This window comes from Phalacrocorax carbo, chromosome 28, assembly GCF_963921805.1.
Source record: "Phalacrocorax carbo chromosome 28, bPhaCar2.1, whole genome shotgun sequence".
NCBI lineage: Eukaryota > Metazoa > Chordata > Aves > Suliformes > Phalacrocoracidae > Phalacrocorax > Phalacrocorax carbo.
This window is the reverse complement of record NC_087540.1, coordinates 2923150-2937526: the sequence shown is the minus strand read 5'-3', so window position 1 is coordinate 2937526 and position 14377 is coordinate 2923150. Positions and strand designations below refer to the sequence as shown.

The 14377-nt window shown below is 69.7% G+C and overlaps 3 protein-coding genes across 3 annotated transcripts; 1 reads left to right on the top strand and 2 right to left on the bottom strand.

The window, feature by feature from the left end:
- Positions 1–1155: 1155 nt before the first annotated feature.
- ANKRD34A (ankyrin repeat domain 34A) lies at positions 1156–4653 on the bottom strand. Its single transcript, XM_064475297.1, has 2 exons — positions 4005–4653; positions 1156–3112 (listed from the first exon to the last, which is right to left on the bottom strand). Exon 2 carries the CDS (start codon positions 3047–3049, stop codon positions 1682–1684), a length of 1368 nt encoding a protein of 455 aa, XP_064331367.1. The 5' UTR covers positions 3050–3112; positions 4005–4653; the 3' UTR covers positions 1156–1681.
- A 159-nt stretch (positions 4654–4812) lies between these two features.
- Positions 4813–7594, top strand: POLR3GL (RNA polymerase III subunit GL). Its single transcript, XM_064475316.1, has 8 exons — positions 4813–4888; positions 5241–5377; positions 5472–5601; positions 6299–6367; positions 6459–6515; positions 6602–6675; positions 6806–6919; positions 6990–7594. The coding sequence occupies exons 2-8, from the start codon at positions 5258–5260 to the stop codon at positions 7074–7076; spliced, it is 651 nt and encodes a 216-aa protein (XP_064331386.1). The 5' UTR covers positions 4813–4888; positions 5241–5257; the 3' UTR covers positions 7077–7594.
- Positions 7595–10308: 2714 nt separating this feature from the next.
- TXNIP (thioredoxin interacting protein) lies at positions 10309–13710 on the bottom strand. Its single transcript, XM_064475305.1, has 8 exons — positions 13243–13710; positions 12462–12534; positions 12220–12367; positions 11815–11917; positions 11432–11688; positions 11188–11344; positions 10939–11087; positions 10309–10851 (listed from the first exon to the last, which is right to left on the bottom strand). The coding sequence occupies exons 1-8, from the start codon at positions 13490–13492 to the stop codon at positions 10819–10821; spliced, it is 1170 nt and encodes a 389-aa protein (XP_064331375.1). The 5' UTR covers positions 13493–13710; the 3' UTR covers positions 10309–10818.
- Between the last annotated feature and the right edge of the window lie 667 nt (positions 13711–14377).

The following is a 14377-nucleotide window of genomic DNA, read 5'->3' as shown; positions in this document are numbered from 1 at the left end:
CTATGGCAGTGTCCCCCAGCCCTGGCAGCGTCCCCCAGCCCCATCAGTGCCCCATGGCAGTGTCCCCCAGCCCCACCAGTGCCCCCTGGCAGTGTCTCCCAGCCCCACCAGTGCCCCCTGGCAGTGTCCCCAGGCGGCAGCAATGCCCCACAGCAGTGTCCTGAGCCCAGGCAGTGTCCCCCAGTAGTGTCCCCTGGCAATGTCCCCAGCCGTGTCCCTCAGCTGTGCCCCCCAGCCCTGGCAGTGCCCCCCAGCCGTGTCCCCCAGCTGTGCCCCCCAGCCCCAGCAGTGCCCCCCAGCCCCAGCCGTGCCCCCAGCCCAGCGGTGACCCCCAGCCCCGGCAGCCCCTCCGCTGCGGTACCGCTCTGCAGTGCTGCCCAGCCGCGCGTGCCGCAGCCGGTGCCGCCAGCGCCCGGCACAGCCCAACCTCCCGCTGCGGCACAGGGCCAGCCTCGGCCTCTCCGGAGGCCTCGGGCTCCCTGCACCCCCCCACCCAGCGCTGGGGGGGCTGCGGTGCCCCCCGCCCCATGGGGGGGGTCCCTGCCGGCACCCTCGCCTCCCGCCGGGGCTGGGTCTCCCACCAGCACCCCCGTGGGGGGGACAGCCCGGCGAATGTGTCGTCAGGTGGCCCCCTCCCACGGCCACACCGTGGCTCGGGACCCCCACATCTGCAGCCTCCTCCCCCCGCTCTGCCAGCAAGTGACACCGGGGTCCCTGTGCCCAGATGTGCTGGTGCCAGATGTGCCGGTCCTCATGGACCCCAGCGCCCAGACGTGCTGGTCCTCATGTACCCCAGCGCCCAGATGTGCCGATACCCAGATGTGCCGGTCCTCATGTACCCCAGCGCCCAGATGTGCCGATACCCAGATGTGCCGGTCCTCATGTACCCCAGCGCCCAGATGTGCCAGTCCTTGTGTATCCCGGTACCCAGATGTGCTGCCAGATGTGCCAGCCCTTGTGTACCCTGCCACCCAGGTGTGGTGGCACCCAGATATGCTGGTACCCAGAAGTGCTGGCACCCAGGTGTGCCCAGATGTTTGGCCCCCCCGTCCGTGCCCACAGCAAGCGCCCCCCCCCCCCCCCGGCCTCCCGACACTCGGAGACAGGCTGAGCTGTGCTGGGTTCTTTATTCACCGGGACGCCAACAGCGTGTGCCCCACCCGGCCCCACCCTGGCACCCCCGCGCTGGGACCCTCCGCCCCAAAACGGGGGGAGAACCCCCTGGGGAGGGACTGGCGGGAACAGGGTTATTGCTCCCAGCACCCCGCCCCCAGCAGCGCCCGCATCGGCGGGGACGCGGGCGCCCCCAAACGTGCGGCAGGTCGGGCAGTCAGCCACCGCTGCTGAGGTCTGCAGGGAAAAGAGCTGCTGGGAGGATGAGGAGGGAGCAGGAGGAAGATGCAGGAGAGCCTGAAGAGGTGGGGGGATGCCAGCTCCTGAAGGAATTTGGGGTCGTGCAAAGTTTCTGCCAATGGCAGCAATGGAAGAATTGTCATGTGCTCGCAGTCATCAGTAGGGTTCAGAGTAAACATCGCCACTGCCTGCTCAGGGAGGCCCCACGCTGGCACGGGAGCAGCCGGGCAGGGACAGAGCAGCCACCCGGGGTGGCCCCTTCGTGGGGGGGTCCCCGAGGACACCGGGAGCCGCTCCGGGTTTGAGGGGGGGACACGGGGAGGGGTCCCTAACTGCCCGGCTCTGGGGCCACGCTGCTCTGGAAGTTGGCCAATTGCCGCATCTCCTCCGTCTGCATGGAGTGCCGGCGCAGCAGCTTGCGGCGTCCCTTGGGCGAGCCGGGGCCGGGGGGCCCGCGGGGGCCGGGGGGATGCGGGCCAGGGTGCAGGGGGGGCAGGAAGCCGGCCCTCCCCGGGGCCAAGGGCTCCAGCAAGAGGGTGCCAGAGCCGCGACGCTCCAGCAAACCGGGCGGGCGCCGGCGGGTGCCCGGGGGGGACTCGGCGGCCGGCAGCGGCACGGCCGACGGCGCGGCACAGCGCCGGCTTCGCCCCGGGGATGGAGGCGGTGAGCCGGCCCAGGGGCGCCCCTCCATTTCGGGGGGATCCCAGCGAGGCGGTTTGACCCGCGCCGTTTCGGGGGCCGTGTTCCGGCGCGCCAGCGGCTGCGGGCAAGCGGGGGGCACCCGCTCGGCCCAGGCGGCCCCCGGCAGCCCCGCCGCCTCCCGGCCCTCCACGCTGTGCCGCCGCGGGCGCCCACCCAGGCTCAGCCCCTCCATCCCCGCCACCAAACGCTCGGGGGGGGGTCCCCGCGTCCCCTCCGTTCCCGGGGCCACCAACCCCCAGGGCTCCGAATTGAGGCGCTTCAGCGGCCGCCCCCGGGCGCGGGATGGCTCCGGTACGGCGGCGACCGGTGCCGGCGGCGGCGGGGGGAAGCAGAAGACGTCCCTCTCCTCTTCCTTCTCGCTGCCGGCCGGCGAAGCCGCCGTCCGCACCTCGATGTCGGAGGGCGACATGCAAAGCGCCGGCGAGCGTTTCTCCTCCAGCCCCGGCGAAGGGGGTGAGTTGAGGTATTGCCGGGTGGTTTTGGTCCCCGAGGGTGAGGTGTCGGTGGTGATGATGATCACCTCCTTCCCTCGGGCTTTGCAGGCGTCCAACAGCACCTGCAGCGTCTCCCGGTCCCCCTGGTTAATGGCGTAAACCAAAGCCGAGGCTCCGGCGTAATCGCGGGCGCTGGGATCGGCGCCGTGGGCCAACAAAACGGCGGCCACCGCCGGGCCAGCGCGTTCGGCGCAGGCGTGCATCAACGCCGTCTTGCCCGTCTTATCGGGAATGTTGGGATCGGCGCCGTTTTCCAGAAGGTACCGCACCATCCGCGGCTGCTCCGGCGGGTCGGCGTAGCCGGCCCGGCACGCGGCCATCAGCGGCGTCTGCCCGGCGGCGTTGCCCTCGTTGATGTAGGCTCCCCCTTCCAACAGGAGCCGGGTGAGACGAAATTTGCCCTGCGCCACGGCTCGCAGCAAGGCCGAACCGTCCGCCGGTAACATGGCTAAGCCGGGCGGCGCGGCGGCACCGGGAGGGCGGCGGACGGGGCTGGGCATCGCGGCGTTTAGGGCAGCGGGGCCGGCGGGTGGGTGCGCTGCTCCGGGAGCGTCGCCCGCTCACTGCAACGGGACATGGGGTGCGTTGAGGCCCCCCCGACTGCCCCCAGCAGTGCCAGCTCCCTGCCTTGGTTTCCCCGCCTGGGTCCCACAGGGGATGGTTCCCATGGTATGGGGTCCCCCCCCGGCCTCCCTGCCTGCGGCTCTGCCCACCCCCCCCGCACTGGCCCCTGCCTGTGGCCCCCTTCCACGTCCCCATCCTGCTGCCTGTTCCCTCCTCCTGCACCCCCTTCCCTCTCATGAACCCCTGCCTGTACCCCCCACCCCACCTGCCCCCTGACTCTATCCCCTCCTGCACCCCCCAAATCCCCTTCCTGCACCCCCTCCTTGCACTTCTCATCCCCCCGCCTGCACCCCCTGCCTGCATCCCCCTCCTGTGCCCCCTCTGCATGCCCTGCCCATGCCCCCCACCCCCTTCTGCTCCCCCTGCCCACACCCCCATCTCCTCCTGCACCCCTTGCCCATACTCCCCACCCCCTTCTGTTCCCCCTGCCCACACCCCCATCTCCTCCTGCAGCCCTGCCCGTGCCCCCATCTCCTCCCACAACCCCTTCTGCACCCCAGTCCCATCCTGCATCCCCCCTGCACCCCCTGCCCGTACCCCCCTCCCCTCCCGCATCCCTGCACGGTTCCCATGGTGACGGCAGCTCATCGGGCTCCTCAGCTCTCTGACCAGCCAAGAAAATGGGGGATAAACCACCAACCCTCCCATTCCCCCCCAGTTCACCGGCCTGGCTGGCAGCTGTCCCCCCCCAGCAAGACCCTGGCTGCCACCAAGCCTGGGCCTGGTGCTCGGGGCTGCATTGTCCCCCCCCGGGTAGGGGGGACAGCCCAGAGAGGGGACCCACCACCCCAGCCCCTCTCTCCCCCATCCCTCCTTCCCTTCCTCTGTTACCATGGTAACCGGAGCGTGGTATCCCCCAGCGACGGGTCCTGGTCCCAGATGCCCCGGGGATGGAGGTGTTGGGGACGTGGCTCGGTGGCCGCCATCCCGGCCTGCCGCCGGCGTAGCGGGGGGAAGGCAGGGGAGGTTATTTGGAGGGTTTTTTCCCCCCCTGCATTGCTATTTTTGGCAGCTGCTGGCGCGGGGAGGGCTGGAGCGGGATGAATCACCCACCGGCGCAGCCAGCCACGAACCCGCTGCGCCGAGCAGCCTGCGCGGGGGTGCGAGGGGGAGCCGCCATGGGGCCCAGCGCCGCAGGGCTGGGGGTCACGGGGCGGCGGGGCTGGGGGCCGTGGGGCGGCAGGGCTGGCGATCCCAGCACAGTGGGGCTGGGGGGGTCTCAGGTCAGTGGGGCTGGGGGTCACAACATAGGGGAGCTGGGGGCCATGGGGTTGCGGTGCTGGGGGTCACAGCACATCGGGGCTGGGGGTCACAATGCAGCTGGCCTGGGGGTCCCAGCACAGTGGAGTTGGGGGGCCGTGGGGCCATGGGCAGTGGGGCAGCTCTGGGTCAGCAAGGCCACAGCGCTGGGGGGCTGAGACGCCCTGGGGCGGGGCCGTGGGGCGGGGCCCCTCTGCACCCCGCCTTTCCCTTCCCCCTCATCCTCCCGCCGTTACCGCCCCCCACCCCATTCATTCCGTCCCGATTCATTCCCGCCCCAGCCCCATTCAGTCATTCATCCCTTCCCTCCGCCCCGCCCCTCGCTCCTCCCCCTCCCCTCTGACTGGTTCCGCCTCCAGCAAATCAGCGCGGCGCTGGAGCGCGCCCCGCCCCTTTCGAGCGTTGCGCAGCCGGAGCGGCGCCGGACGCACTTGGAGCGGCTGCGCATGCGCGGCGTGAGTACCTGGAGCGGAGGGGGTTCCGGGGGCGGGGGGGGGCCGCGGCGTGTGTGACACCTTCCCCCCCCCCCGTGTCCCCCCCACACCCACCCCGTGTCCCCCCCGTGTCCCGGGGGGGCTGCCCCACGCCGCCCACCCCCCCTGTGTCCTCCCTCGGGTTCCCCCACGTCGCCCGTGTCCCGGGGGGGCTCCCCCCCAGCCCCCCGCACCCCCCCGGCTGCTGCCCCCCCACCCCACCCCTCACGCCGTGTCCCTCCCCGCCCCCTCCCCAGCCCGGGGGGCCCCGTCCCCTCTCCCGAGCAGACGGGGGTCCCCGCGGCCCGCCTTGACCCCCGCTCGCCCCCCCCAGCGCCCCCCGGCCCCCCCATGGCGGCCCGCGGCCGGGGCCGGGGCCGGGGGCAGATGACCTTCAACGTGGAGGCGGTGGGGATCGGGAAGGGGGAGGCGCTGCCCCCCCCCACCCTCCAGCCCTCCCCCCTCTTCCCGGTAAGTCCCGTTTTGTTTTTGGGGGGGGGTCCCGGGGGTCCCGGGCGTGGCTGAGCACTGACGCACTCGCCGCACGGGTGCCCCCCCCCCCCAGCCGCTGGAGCACCGGGCGGCCCCGCTGCCGGGGGGGGAGGAGGGCGAGTACATGCTGGCGCTGAAGCAGGAGCTGCGGGGGGCCATGAAGGGTCTCCCCTACTTCATCAAACCGGGGGCGCCCCGCAGAGGTACGGGGGGGGGCCCCTGCACCCCCATGGGCGGGGGTGTGTGGGTGTGTGTGCCTGCCCCATGGCCCCCGCCCCACTGCCCTGGGGTACCTCTGCCCCCCAGCCCCGCTCTTGTCACCCCCCCCATCCCCATGATCCCCCCCCCAGCCCCGTGCTCCCACCAGCCCCACTGTTGTGACCCCCCCCCCCCAGCCCCGTGCTCCCCCCAGCCCCACTGTTGTGACCCCCCCCCCCAGCCCCGTGCTCCCACCAGCCCCACTGTTGTGACCCCCCCCTCCCCAGCCCCGTGCTCCCCCCAGCCCCACTGTTGTGACCCCCCCGCCCAGCCCCATGCTCCCCCCAGCCCCACCGTTGTGGCCCCTCCATGCTCCCCCCAGCCCCGTGTCGCCCCCAGCCCCACTGTTGTGACCCACCCCCCAGTCCCATGATCTGCCCCCCGCCCTCTGGATCCCCCAGCCTCACTGTTGTGGCCCCCCCATGCCCTCCCCCAGCCCCACTGTTGTGGTCCCCCCCAGCCCCACTGTTGTGACACCCCCCAGCCCCATGCTCCCCCCAGCCCCACTGCACCAGGCCCCCATCGCAGCTCTTCCCAGCTGGGCTCCCTTGCACCCTTGGATGTCCCAGTGCGGGTCCCCACCCAGACCCGCCCCCCCGTGACCCCCCCCACCCCACTGACCCCCCCACCGGACTCGCCCAGATATCGAGCGCTACTCAGACAAGTACCAGATCTCCAGCCCTGTTGACAGCGCCATCGACTGGAACCCAGGTGGGGGGACGGGGGACAAGGGGGGGGACACACACGGGGACTGAGGGGGCTGGCGGGGGGTCCCGATCCAGCCCCTCGCTCTGCCCCACAGACTGGAGGCGGCTGCCGCGGGAGCTGAAGATCCGGGTGCGGCGGCTGCGGAAAGGCAGTGAGTGTCCCTGTCCCCCCCCCCATCCCCCCCCCGGGGCCGGGCTTTGCCCCCCGGGGGGGTGACACCCCCTCTGCCCCCCGCAGGGACCACCATCCTCATCCCCAAGTCCAAGCAGCGGGTTGCGCTCGACAAGGAAGAGACCATTAAGAAGCTGGAGGTAACGAGGCCGAAGGCTCAGCCACGGTCCCACCCCCCCAAGTGTGGGGGGGTCCCCGCTGGGTTTTGGGGTTGTCCCATCCCCGTCGCCCCCCCACACTGACACCGCGGCGGCTCCCCTGAACCCCCAGAGCCTGGAGAAGAAGGAGGAGGAGGTGACGTCGGAGGAGGAAGAGGAGAAGGAGGAGGAAGAAGAAGGGAAGGAAGAGGAGGAAGAGGAGTACGACGAGGAGGAGCACGAGGAGGTGAGGTGGGGGGGTGACGGGCGCGGCCTGGGGGTGACAGTGGGACCCGCTGTGACCCCCCCATCCCCAGGAGACCGATTACATCATGTCCTACTTCGACAACGGGGAGGATTTTGGCGCCGACAGCGACGACAACATGGACGAGGCCGTCTATTGACCCCCACCCCCACCCCGTCACCCCCCGCGGGGACCCCTGTCACACCCCCCCGGGACGTTGGGGTCCCCTGTCACACACCCCCCCTTCCCGGATGCTGGGGACCCCTGTCACCCCCCCTCCCGCCTGCAGGTGGCACTGGTGCTCCAGGGATGGGGGGGGGACACTCCCCCCCACCCCGGCGGGGCACCCCAGGGTGCCGGCAGCTGGAGGGAGACCCCCCCCCCCACATTCATACACACATGGGGAGCCCCTGCTGCCCCCCCAACTTGGGGGGGTCCCAGGGGGCTCCGGAGCGCCTGGGGGGAGGGAGGACCCCCAGCCCTGTCCCCAAACCAGTGGTGGGTGGCAGTGCCCCTGCCAGAGGTGGTTTTAGGGGTGACGGGGGGGGCCCCAAAACCCCCCGGCCTCCCCCAAAACCCCCCGGCCTCCCCCAAACTCCCCCTTTTGCGGCAGCTTTTTAACACTTGGGGCTTTTTTAACTCATTTTGGGTGGATTAAAGTTGACTTTTGTATTCCCAGCTCATCCCATCTGTGGCTTCAAACCCTCGGGTCTGGGGGGGCGGGGGAGGGATAATGGGGTCCCCGCACCCCGCGGGGCGACGGGGTGCAAATCCCCAGCTCTTGGAGTCAGGGGATGCAGCGGCACCACCTCCCCGTCTGCCCCCCCCCATCGTCCCTGGGCTGTGGCAGCAGGTTGGGGTTCTGGGGGGGGGGGGCGAGGGGGTTCAGGGGGTTCAGCCCCCCGCGTGGTGGTGGGGGGGCCCAGCCCAGGTTAACCCCAGCAGTGCAGGCACCAGGGCCGAGCCCCCCTCCAGCCCCCCGGGGGAGGTTGGTGCCTCCTTGAGGAACGGGGCGGGGGGGGGGCGCAGTGGGGTTTGAACTACCCCCCCAAACCCCCACCCTCTCGTGGGTCACCCTTGAGCCCCCCCAGTGGGGGCAGATTCCAGGGGCTGGAATCTTTCTGGAGGGGGACAGAGGTGGGTTTTGGGGGGCAGAAGGCGTTTTCCGGGGGGGTGGGGGGAGGCCAGGCAGGGCTGCTCACGCGAAGCTCATGTGATGGGGCAGCTGCCCCCCCCCCCCGCCCCGGGCAAGGTTCCTTTTTATGGCCGGGTTTTGATCCCGGGGTAATAAAAATGTAAAAAATAAGAAAATAACCCCCACCCTGCCCGAACGCAGCGCCTCGCAAACCCTGACTTTCGGGTACGCCCCCCCCCCCACTTCTCCCATGCCCTGGCCCCTGAGGGTGGCCGGGCCATCACGGGACTCCGGGAGGTGGTGATTTCCCATCTGGGGCCCCGGCGCTCCTGGGGGGCGAAGACATAATCCCACACGGGCACAAGGGGGGGGGGGGCAGCAGCGGGGGGACCCCCCACAGAAGGGGCTTGGGGGGGAGGGGGGCTGCCCTGAAACCTTGGGGAAGGACTTGTGGGGGAGGGGTTTGGCGGCCCCCCTCCCCCCGCCCCGGGGCGGTGCACGCGCGCGGCGCCTGGGCCGCCTCCTGCTCCCGCCCTGGTGGCTTTACTGCCCACGCAGGAAGGGGGGGGCTGGTTTTGGGGTCACCCGTGCCTTGACGCACCCCATGAGTCGGTTCGGGGGGGGGGGGAGGGGGGTGTCCTGGCCCCTCCGCCCCAGCCCGATGGGGCAGGGGCCGGCTCCTGCTGCGCCCCACGCCGAGCATCGCCCCCCGGGGGGCCCCGCTCTGCCCCCCCCCCCCCCCCCCGGCCGGACCTTTGGCCCAGTTGGCGCAGGTGGGGAGGGGGGCGCCTGCGCTCGTCCCGGCCCCCCCCGGGGATGAGAATGGGGTGCAGGTTTTTGGGGGGGGGTGTGTGTGTTGTGTGATGGCAGCTGCACCCCCACCCAGCCCCCTCACCCAGCCCCCACCTACAGCCCCCACAATTCCCCCAGAGCCCCCCAGCCCCTTCCAAACCACCCACAGACCCCCCCAGAGCACCCACAATTCCCCCAGCACGCCCACAGCCCCCCCCGCCCCCTCCAAACCACCCACAGACCCCCCCAGAGCACCCACAATTCCCCCAGCACACCCACAGCCCCCCCCGCCCCCTCCAAACCACCCACAGACCCCCCCAGAGCACCCCACAATTCCCCCAGAGCACCCACAGCCCCTCCAAACCACCCACAGCCCCCCCAGAGCACCCCACAATTCCCCCAGCACACCCACAGCCCCCCCTGCCCCCTCCAAACCACCCACAGCCCCCCCGAGCACCCCACAATTCCCCCAGAGCACCCACAGACCCTCCAAACCACCCACAGCCCCCCCAGAGCACCCCACAATTCCCCCAGCGCACTCAAGCCCCCCCTGCCCCCTCCAAACCACCCACAGCCCCCCCGAGCACCCCACAATTCCCCCAGAGCACCCACAGACCCTCCAAACCACCCACAGCCCCCCCAGAGCACCCCACAATTCCCCCAGCACACCCACAGCCCCCCCTGCCCCCTCCAAACCACCCACAGCCCCCCAGAGCACCCCACAATTCCCCCAGCGCACTCAAGCCCCCCCAGAGCACCCACAGCCCCCCACAGACCCCTCCAAACCACCCACAGCCCCGCCCCGAGCACCCACAGCCCCTTCCAAACTACCCACAGCACTCCCAACCACCCCCAGCCCCACCCCAGGCCCCTCCAAACCACCCTGAGCACCCCCAGCCCCCCCCCCCCCCAGCACCCAAAGACCCCCCCCCCACCTACCGCCAGCCACCCCACCCCACCCCTGGCCCCCCCCACTCCCCCGGCCCAGCTCGCTCTGCCCATACTTGGCCAGGAGCAGGGCTGACCCTTCACCCCCTTGGCCCCCGGCCCGGGCACGGCACCGGCATCCCGGGCACCGCGCCGGGACCCCCGGCACCCCGCCAGCACCCTGCTGGGACCCCACCGGCACCCCCCCAGCACCCCCCCGCCACGGGCAGGGAAACCGAGGCACCGACCCGCACGCGCCTGGTGCCGCCGGGGCCGCCGATAAGGGACCCGCGGGCGGCCGCTGCGGTGCCGCCGCGATAAGGGCTGGGGGGGGACACGCACGTGGGGCTCCGCAGGCCGGGGAAACCGGGGCACGGCTGGCGCTGCGCCCGAGCCCCCGCCGCCACCCTTTTTACCGTCAACTTTCACCCACATCCCCCCAAAAAGGGCTGGATTGAGGGAAGGGGGGGGCAGGAATCCCCCACCCCACGCCCGCCATCTCCCCGCGGCTCCGTCTCCCCAAACCACGCTCACACCGTTATTCCAACAGTACAAAACCAGGTTTTATTGGTGTTTTATTTCCCCTTCCCCTCCCTCACCCCCAGACCCACTTATAAAACAGTACAAAAGGGACCGGCCGCCGAGCGGCGAGGCCGGCCAGCCACCGCGCGCCCCTCCGGCCCGCGGCCCGGTGCCCCCCGTCTCTCGGCGGCCGGGTTTCACCCAACGCCCGCTTGGTTTTTAAAGTCTCTTTAGGCCGGGACGCGCCTCTCCTCTGCCAAGGCTCCGCGCCCGAGGCCTCCCCTGCTGCACCGCCACGGTTGGGGCGAGTTTGCGGCGCCCGGAGCCACGCCGGGGTTTTCCTGGGCTCAGCCGGCGCGCGAGGGCACGCACACGTTAAGAACTGAGGCTCCCTCGGCCTCTTCCACGCTCGCTCCTCCCGCAGCCGGGGTCGGGAGCGAGGCCCGCGTCGCCGCCGCCGCTCGGCACATCCACACAGCGCGGGGGAAAAAGGAGCGGGAGAATAACGTTTCCGAGCGGGCGCTCGCTACACGTTGTTGTTGGCGACGCAGGGATCCACCTGTCGGGGGGAGACGGAGGCCGTTAGGTGCTTCGAGACTTAATCCCGAGCCTAAACCCTCACCCGAGCGTCCGTCTCGGTTCTCACCTCGGCGTAGGTGGGCGGCGGCATGAACTTGAACTCGGGCGCGTACATGAAGATGGGGCTGTCGAAGCTGTCGGAGTCGTCCAGGAGGGGCGTGGTGGGGCTCTCCAGGCGGTGGTCCTCGGGAACGATGTCCAGGTAGCACGGCGGGGCTGCGAGGGGCAGAGGGAGCCGTGAGACCCCCCGCCGTCCCCCAAAACACCCGCCCTGACCCCCCCCACCCCCTTGCTGTCACTGTTTCCCCTCCCTCACCTTCTGGAGCATCGGGGAGGTTCAAATCCACCCAGCTCATCTCGGAACTGGTCTGACTGGCCATGCTGGAGCTGCGGCTACCGATGCCCGAGCGGCTGCCGATGACGAGGGGCAGCTCCAGGATGATCTTCTTGGAGCCGGGGACGCTGACGTAGATCTGCGAGGGGCGAGAGGCGCGTTTAGGGGGGAGGTCGGGGAGCGGGAGGGGAGCCGGGCGCCCGCGGCCACGAGCCGAGCCGCTCACCTGCAGGAAATACTCCACGCGCAGGATGTTGCAGCCCAGGATGGAGGGCTTGAGCTTCTTGACGCGGATGGTTTTGCCGCGCCACGACTCGGAGGTGCCCGAGATGATGTGGTTGCCTCGGACGCAGGAGAGTTTCTGGGTGAAGACCTTGGTCTCGCCGTTGGCCAGGTAGGTGTGCTTGGCGACGATGGCCGCCTTGGGCACCACGATGCGGGAGCACGTGTTCTCGAAGTCGGCGTTGATGCAGATCTCGTCACCTGTGAGAAGAGGGGGGAAAAAAAACCCAACCCAACGGTTATTAACGTCGAGGAGGGTCCCGCCGCGCTCCTCTGGCCGCGCACCCCCGCCGCCCCCCTCTCCGAGCGCGGAGGACGGGCTCCTACCTTCACAGAAGCCCTTCCTGTCGATCTGGGCGCTGACCGACACGCGGCCATCTGGGATGAACATACAGGACACCTTCTTCTCCTTCTTGGCAGCCACCGGCGACTGCAGGGGAAGGGGAGCGTCAGCCAGGCCGTCCCGCTCCCCCACCATGCCTCTTGCTTCACAGCGAGACCTTCCACTTCCCCCCACCCCAGAGGCTGGAGCCTCTCGCAGAAAAGCAGAACAAGCGCCTCGCTTGTCGCTCAGGGTGCGTTTCCAGGAGTAACTGGGGCTTCTTAATAACTAAGTACTTAATCCCCGCTCAGTGAGAAAGCCTATTAGGGGGGTCTTAGCACCCAGAGGTCGGCCCGACCCCCAGCCCAGGGCTCTCCCTACCCCGGCCACGGGCAGGAGGCAGCGCTCACCAGCAATTCCGGCGTGTTCACGTCAACTGGATCCATCACCTCGAAGCATTTCTTGATCTCCTGCGTGGGGACGGAGGGGCGCTCCAGGAAGGCCTTCACCCAGTAATCCACACAGCCGTACTTCCCCTTGAAGGTAGTTCCCAGAGGCCTGCGGGACGGAAAGAGCTGCTCGTTAGACACACCTGAGGCCGCAAAAAGAGTTTTCCAGGGCGATCCAGAGGCAGCGTCCGTCTCGTACTCACCCCTGGGGAAGCTCGAATCCAAATTTGTACTCGTAGGTGTTGCCAGGTCTCAGGATTACAGAGCCGTCCCCATCTGGGAGAAGAATAAAGAGGAAGGGAAACGTCAGCTTCCGCAGGTTTGTCCTTAAGCATCATCCCCTGTTCTGCTTACTCAGGCGGCGACGAAGCACGGCCTTGAGCTGCCTCGGCTCTTTGCCAAGAGCCTCAAGAAGAGCCCGAGAACTTGGTGTCTCCTCAAATCAGGGAAGTGCCGCCCATTTAAAGTCTCACTTCCCCTTTCCAACAACCCCTTGCGAAGCTGGGATGCCGCGTCCCGCACCGCTCCGGGCCCCCTCACCACAGGCCGGTGCCGCTTTGCGGGGGGACGTCATGTTCCCCCCCGTTATCGCCCAGGACACCTCAAATCCTCACCTCTCGCCCTTCCCCGGAGCCAGCCCAAGGCAGGGCTCCTCGCCGCTCCCCAACCACCACCACGGATCGAGGGGCACCTCCTGCCCCCCAACACCTGCCCCCTGGCCGAGCTCGCCTAGGCTTTTGAGCTTGAGTTAGCCAAGCCTGGCTGGTCGCAAGTTTCACCAAATCGTCTCGTTTCTCCCAAAACTCAGGCAACATCCAACCCCGCCTTCCTCCGAGCCCCAACACCGGCGACTCCTCGGAGCCAGCCCACTCGAGGCGCACCCCCAAGGGGACGCAGGCGTGGGCTCCAGCCTCCGAGAGGCCCACGCTGCCGGTTGATGAGGGGCTTCCAAGCCCTTCCCTTCTCCCAGCCCCAGCCCCTCACCGGTGGGCTGCTCCTCCAGCGTGAGGACGTCCTCGAAGCGCAGGTACTCCACCTCCTGCCTGCACTGCTGGGGGCCCTTGGCCCAGTTGACTTTGGCCACCCCGCAGGCCAGCACCTTGACGGAGCTGACGCGAGTCACCTCGGCCACCTCCACCACCACACGCCCGGCCACCTTCTCCCCGCTGCAGTAGACCTTCTCCGGCTCGCTGAAGGTCATCATAAAGGTCTTCACCTTCTTGAACATCACCATGGCTGAGGCGAGAGGTGGGGAGACGCTCTGGAGAAAGTGCGCAGGGCGAGAGCCGTGAAGTATTTTTCCCCCTGAAGAGGAAAAAAAACCCTCGGAGCGGGCTAGTTTCAGTCAGAAAGTGCGATTTAAGGCTTTGTTTCCCCGGGGTTGAAGGGGATCAGCGGGACAGCCCGCTCCTCAACACCCGTCGCTCTCACGGCTCTGAGCTCGGCCCCGCCGCCCGCGCCCCTTTTATAGCCTCCGCCGCCCCGCCCCGCCTCCCGCCCGCGCCTGTTGATGCCAGCGGAGCCACGCCGCGGGCGCGTGGCCAGGCGTGCTGCTCGCGTGATCAGCGCTCCCATTGGCCGCCGCTGCCTTGTTTACAGCCTGGCTGGCCAATCAGCGCGCCGGGTGCGGAGCGTGGACAGCGTGTGAAGGAGAGGCGAGCGTGTTCAAGGGAGAGGAGGGTGGGGTGGGCGGGGAGGGGGGGATAGAGTGACAGCGCGGAGAACCAATGGGAAGTGAGGACGGGCGGCGGCGGCGGCCAATGGCGAGCAGGGAACGGGATGTAATGTTCTCAGGCAGGAGTGGGGGGGGAGCCGCCTTGGGGCGGGTGCCGTTCCCAGTTCGGGACCCACGCCTGTGCTGGGTGAACTGGGAGCGGCTTGGCAGGGCTTCTAGTGCCCCCCTCACCCCTTTGGGGGCTTTATGTCCCCTTCCTCAGTTCCCCCCCCCCCGCCCAGGGCAGCCTGGGGGCATTTCCACAGGCCCCCCTGCCTCCCCTCAGCCGCACCTGAGGCGATTCGTCAGCCCCTGGCTGTGGTACCCCCCTTCCCCCCGCGTTATTTGAGGTAAAAAAGGAGGGATTTGGGGTAGGGGATCGAAGCTTGACCCTAAGGGCCTTTT

What these genes read in the sequence shown, in the direction of transcription:
- POLR3GL (XM_064475316.1), top strand. Translation starts at nt 5,258, where the DNA reads ATGGCGGCCCGCGGCCGGGGCCGGGGCCGGGGGCAGATGACCTTCAAC. An exon ending in ACCGGGGGCGCCCCGCAGAG is followed by an intron (nt 5,602 to 6,298) that starts GTACGGGGGGGG and finishes GGACTCGCCCAG; the next exon opens with ATATCGAGCGCTACTCAGAC. An exon ending in AGACCATTAAGAAGCTGGAG is followed by an intron (nt 6,676 to 6,805) that starts GTAACGAGGCCG and finishes CTGAACCCCCAG; the next exon opens with AGCCTGGAGAAGAAGGAGGA.
- TXNIP (XM_064475305.1), bottom strand. Translation starts at nt 13,492, where the DNA reads ATGGTGATGTTCAAGAAGGTGAAGACCTTTATGATGACCTTCAGCGAG. An exon ending in GCGTGGAGTATTTCCTGCAG is followed by an intron (nt 11,345 to 11,431) that starts GTGAGCGGCTCG and finishes CGCCCCTCGCAG; the next exon opens with ATCTACGTCAGCGTCCCCGG. An exon ending in CGCCGCCCACCTACGCCGAG is followed by an intron (nt 10,852 to 10,938) that starts GTGAGAACCGAG and finishes TCCCCCCGACAG; the next exon opens with GTGGATCCCTGCGTCGCCAA.
- ANKRD34A (XM_064475297.1), bottom strand. Translation starts at nt 3,049, where the DNA reads ATGCCCAGCCCCGTCCGCCGCCCTCCCGGTGCCGCCGCGCCGCCCGGC.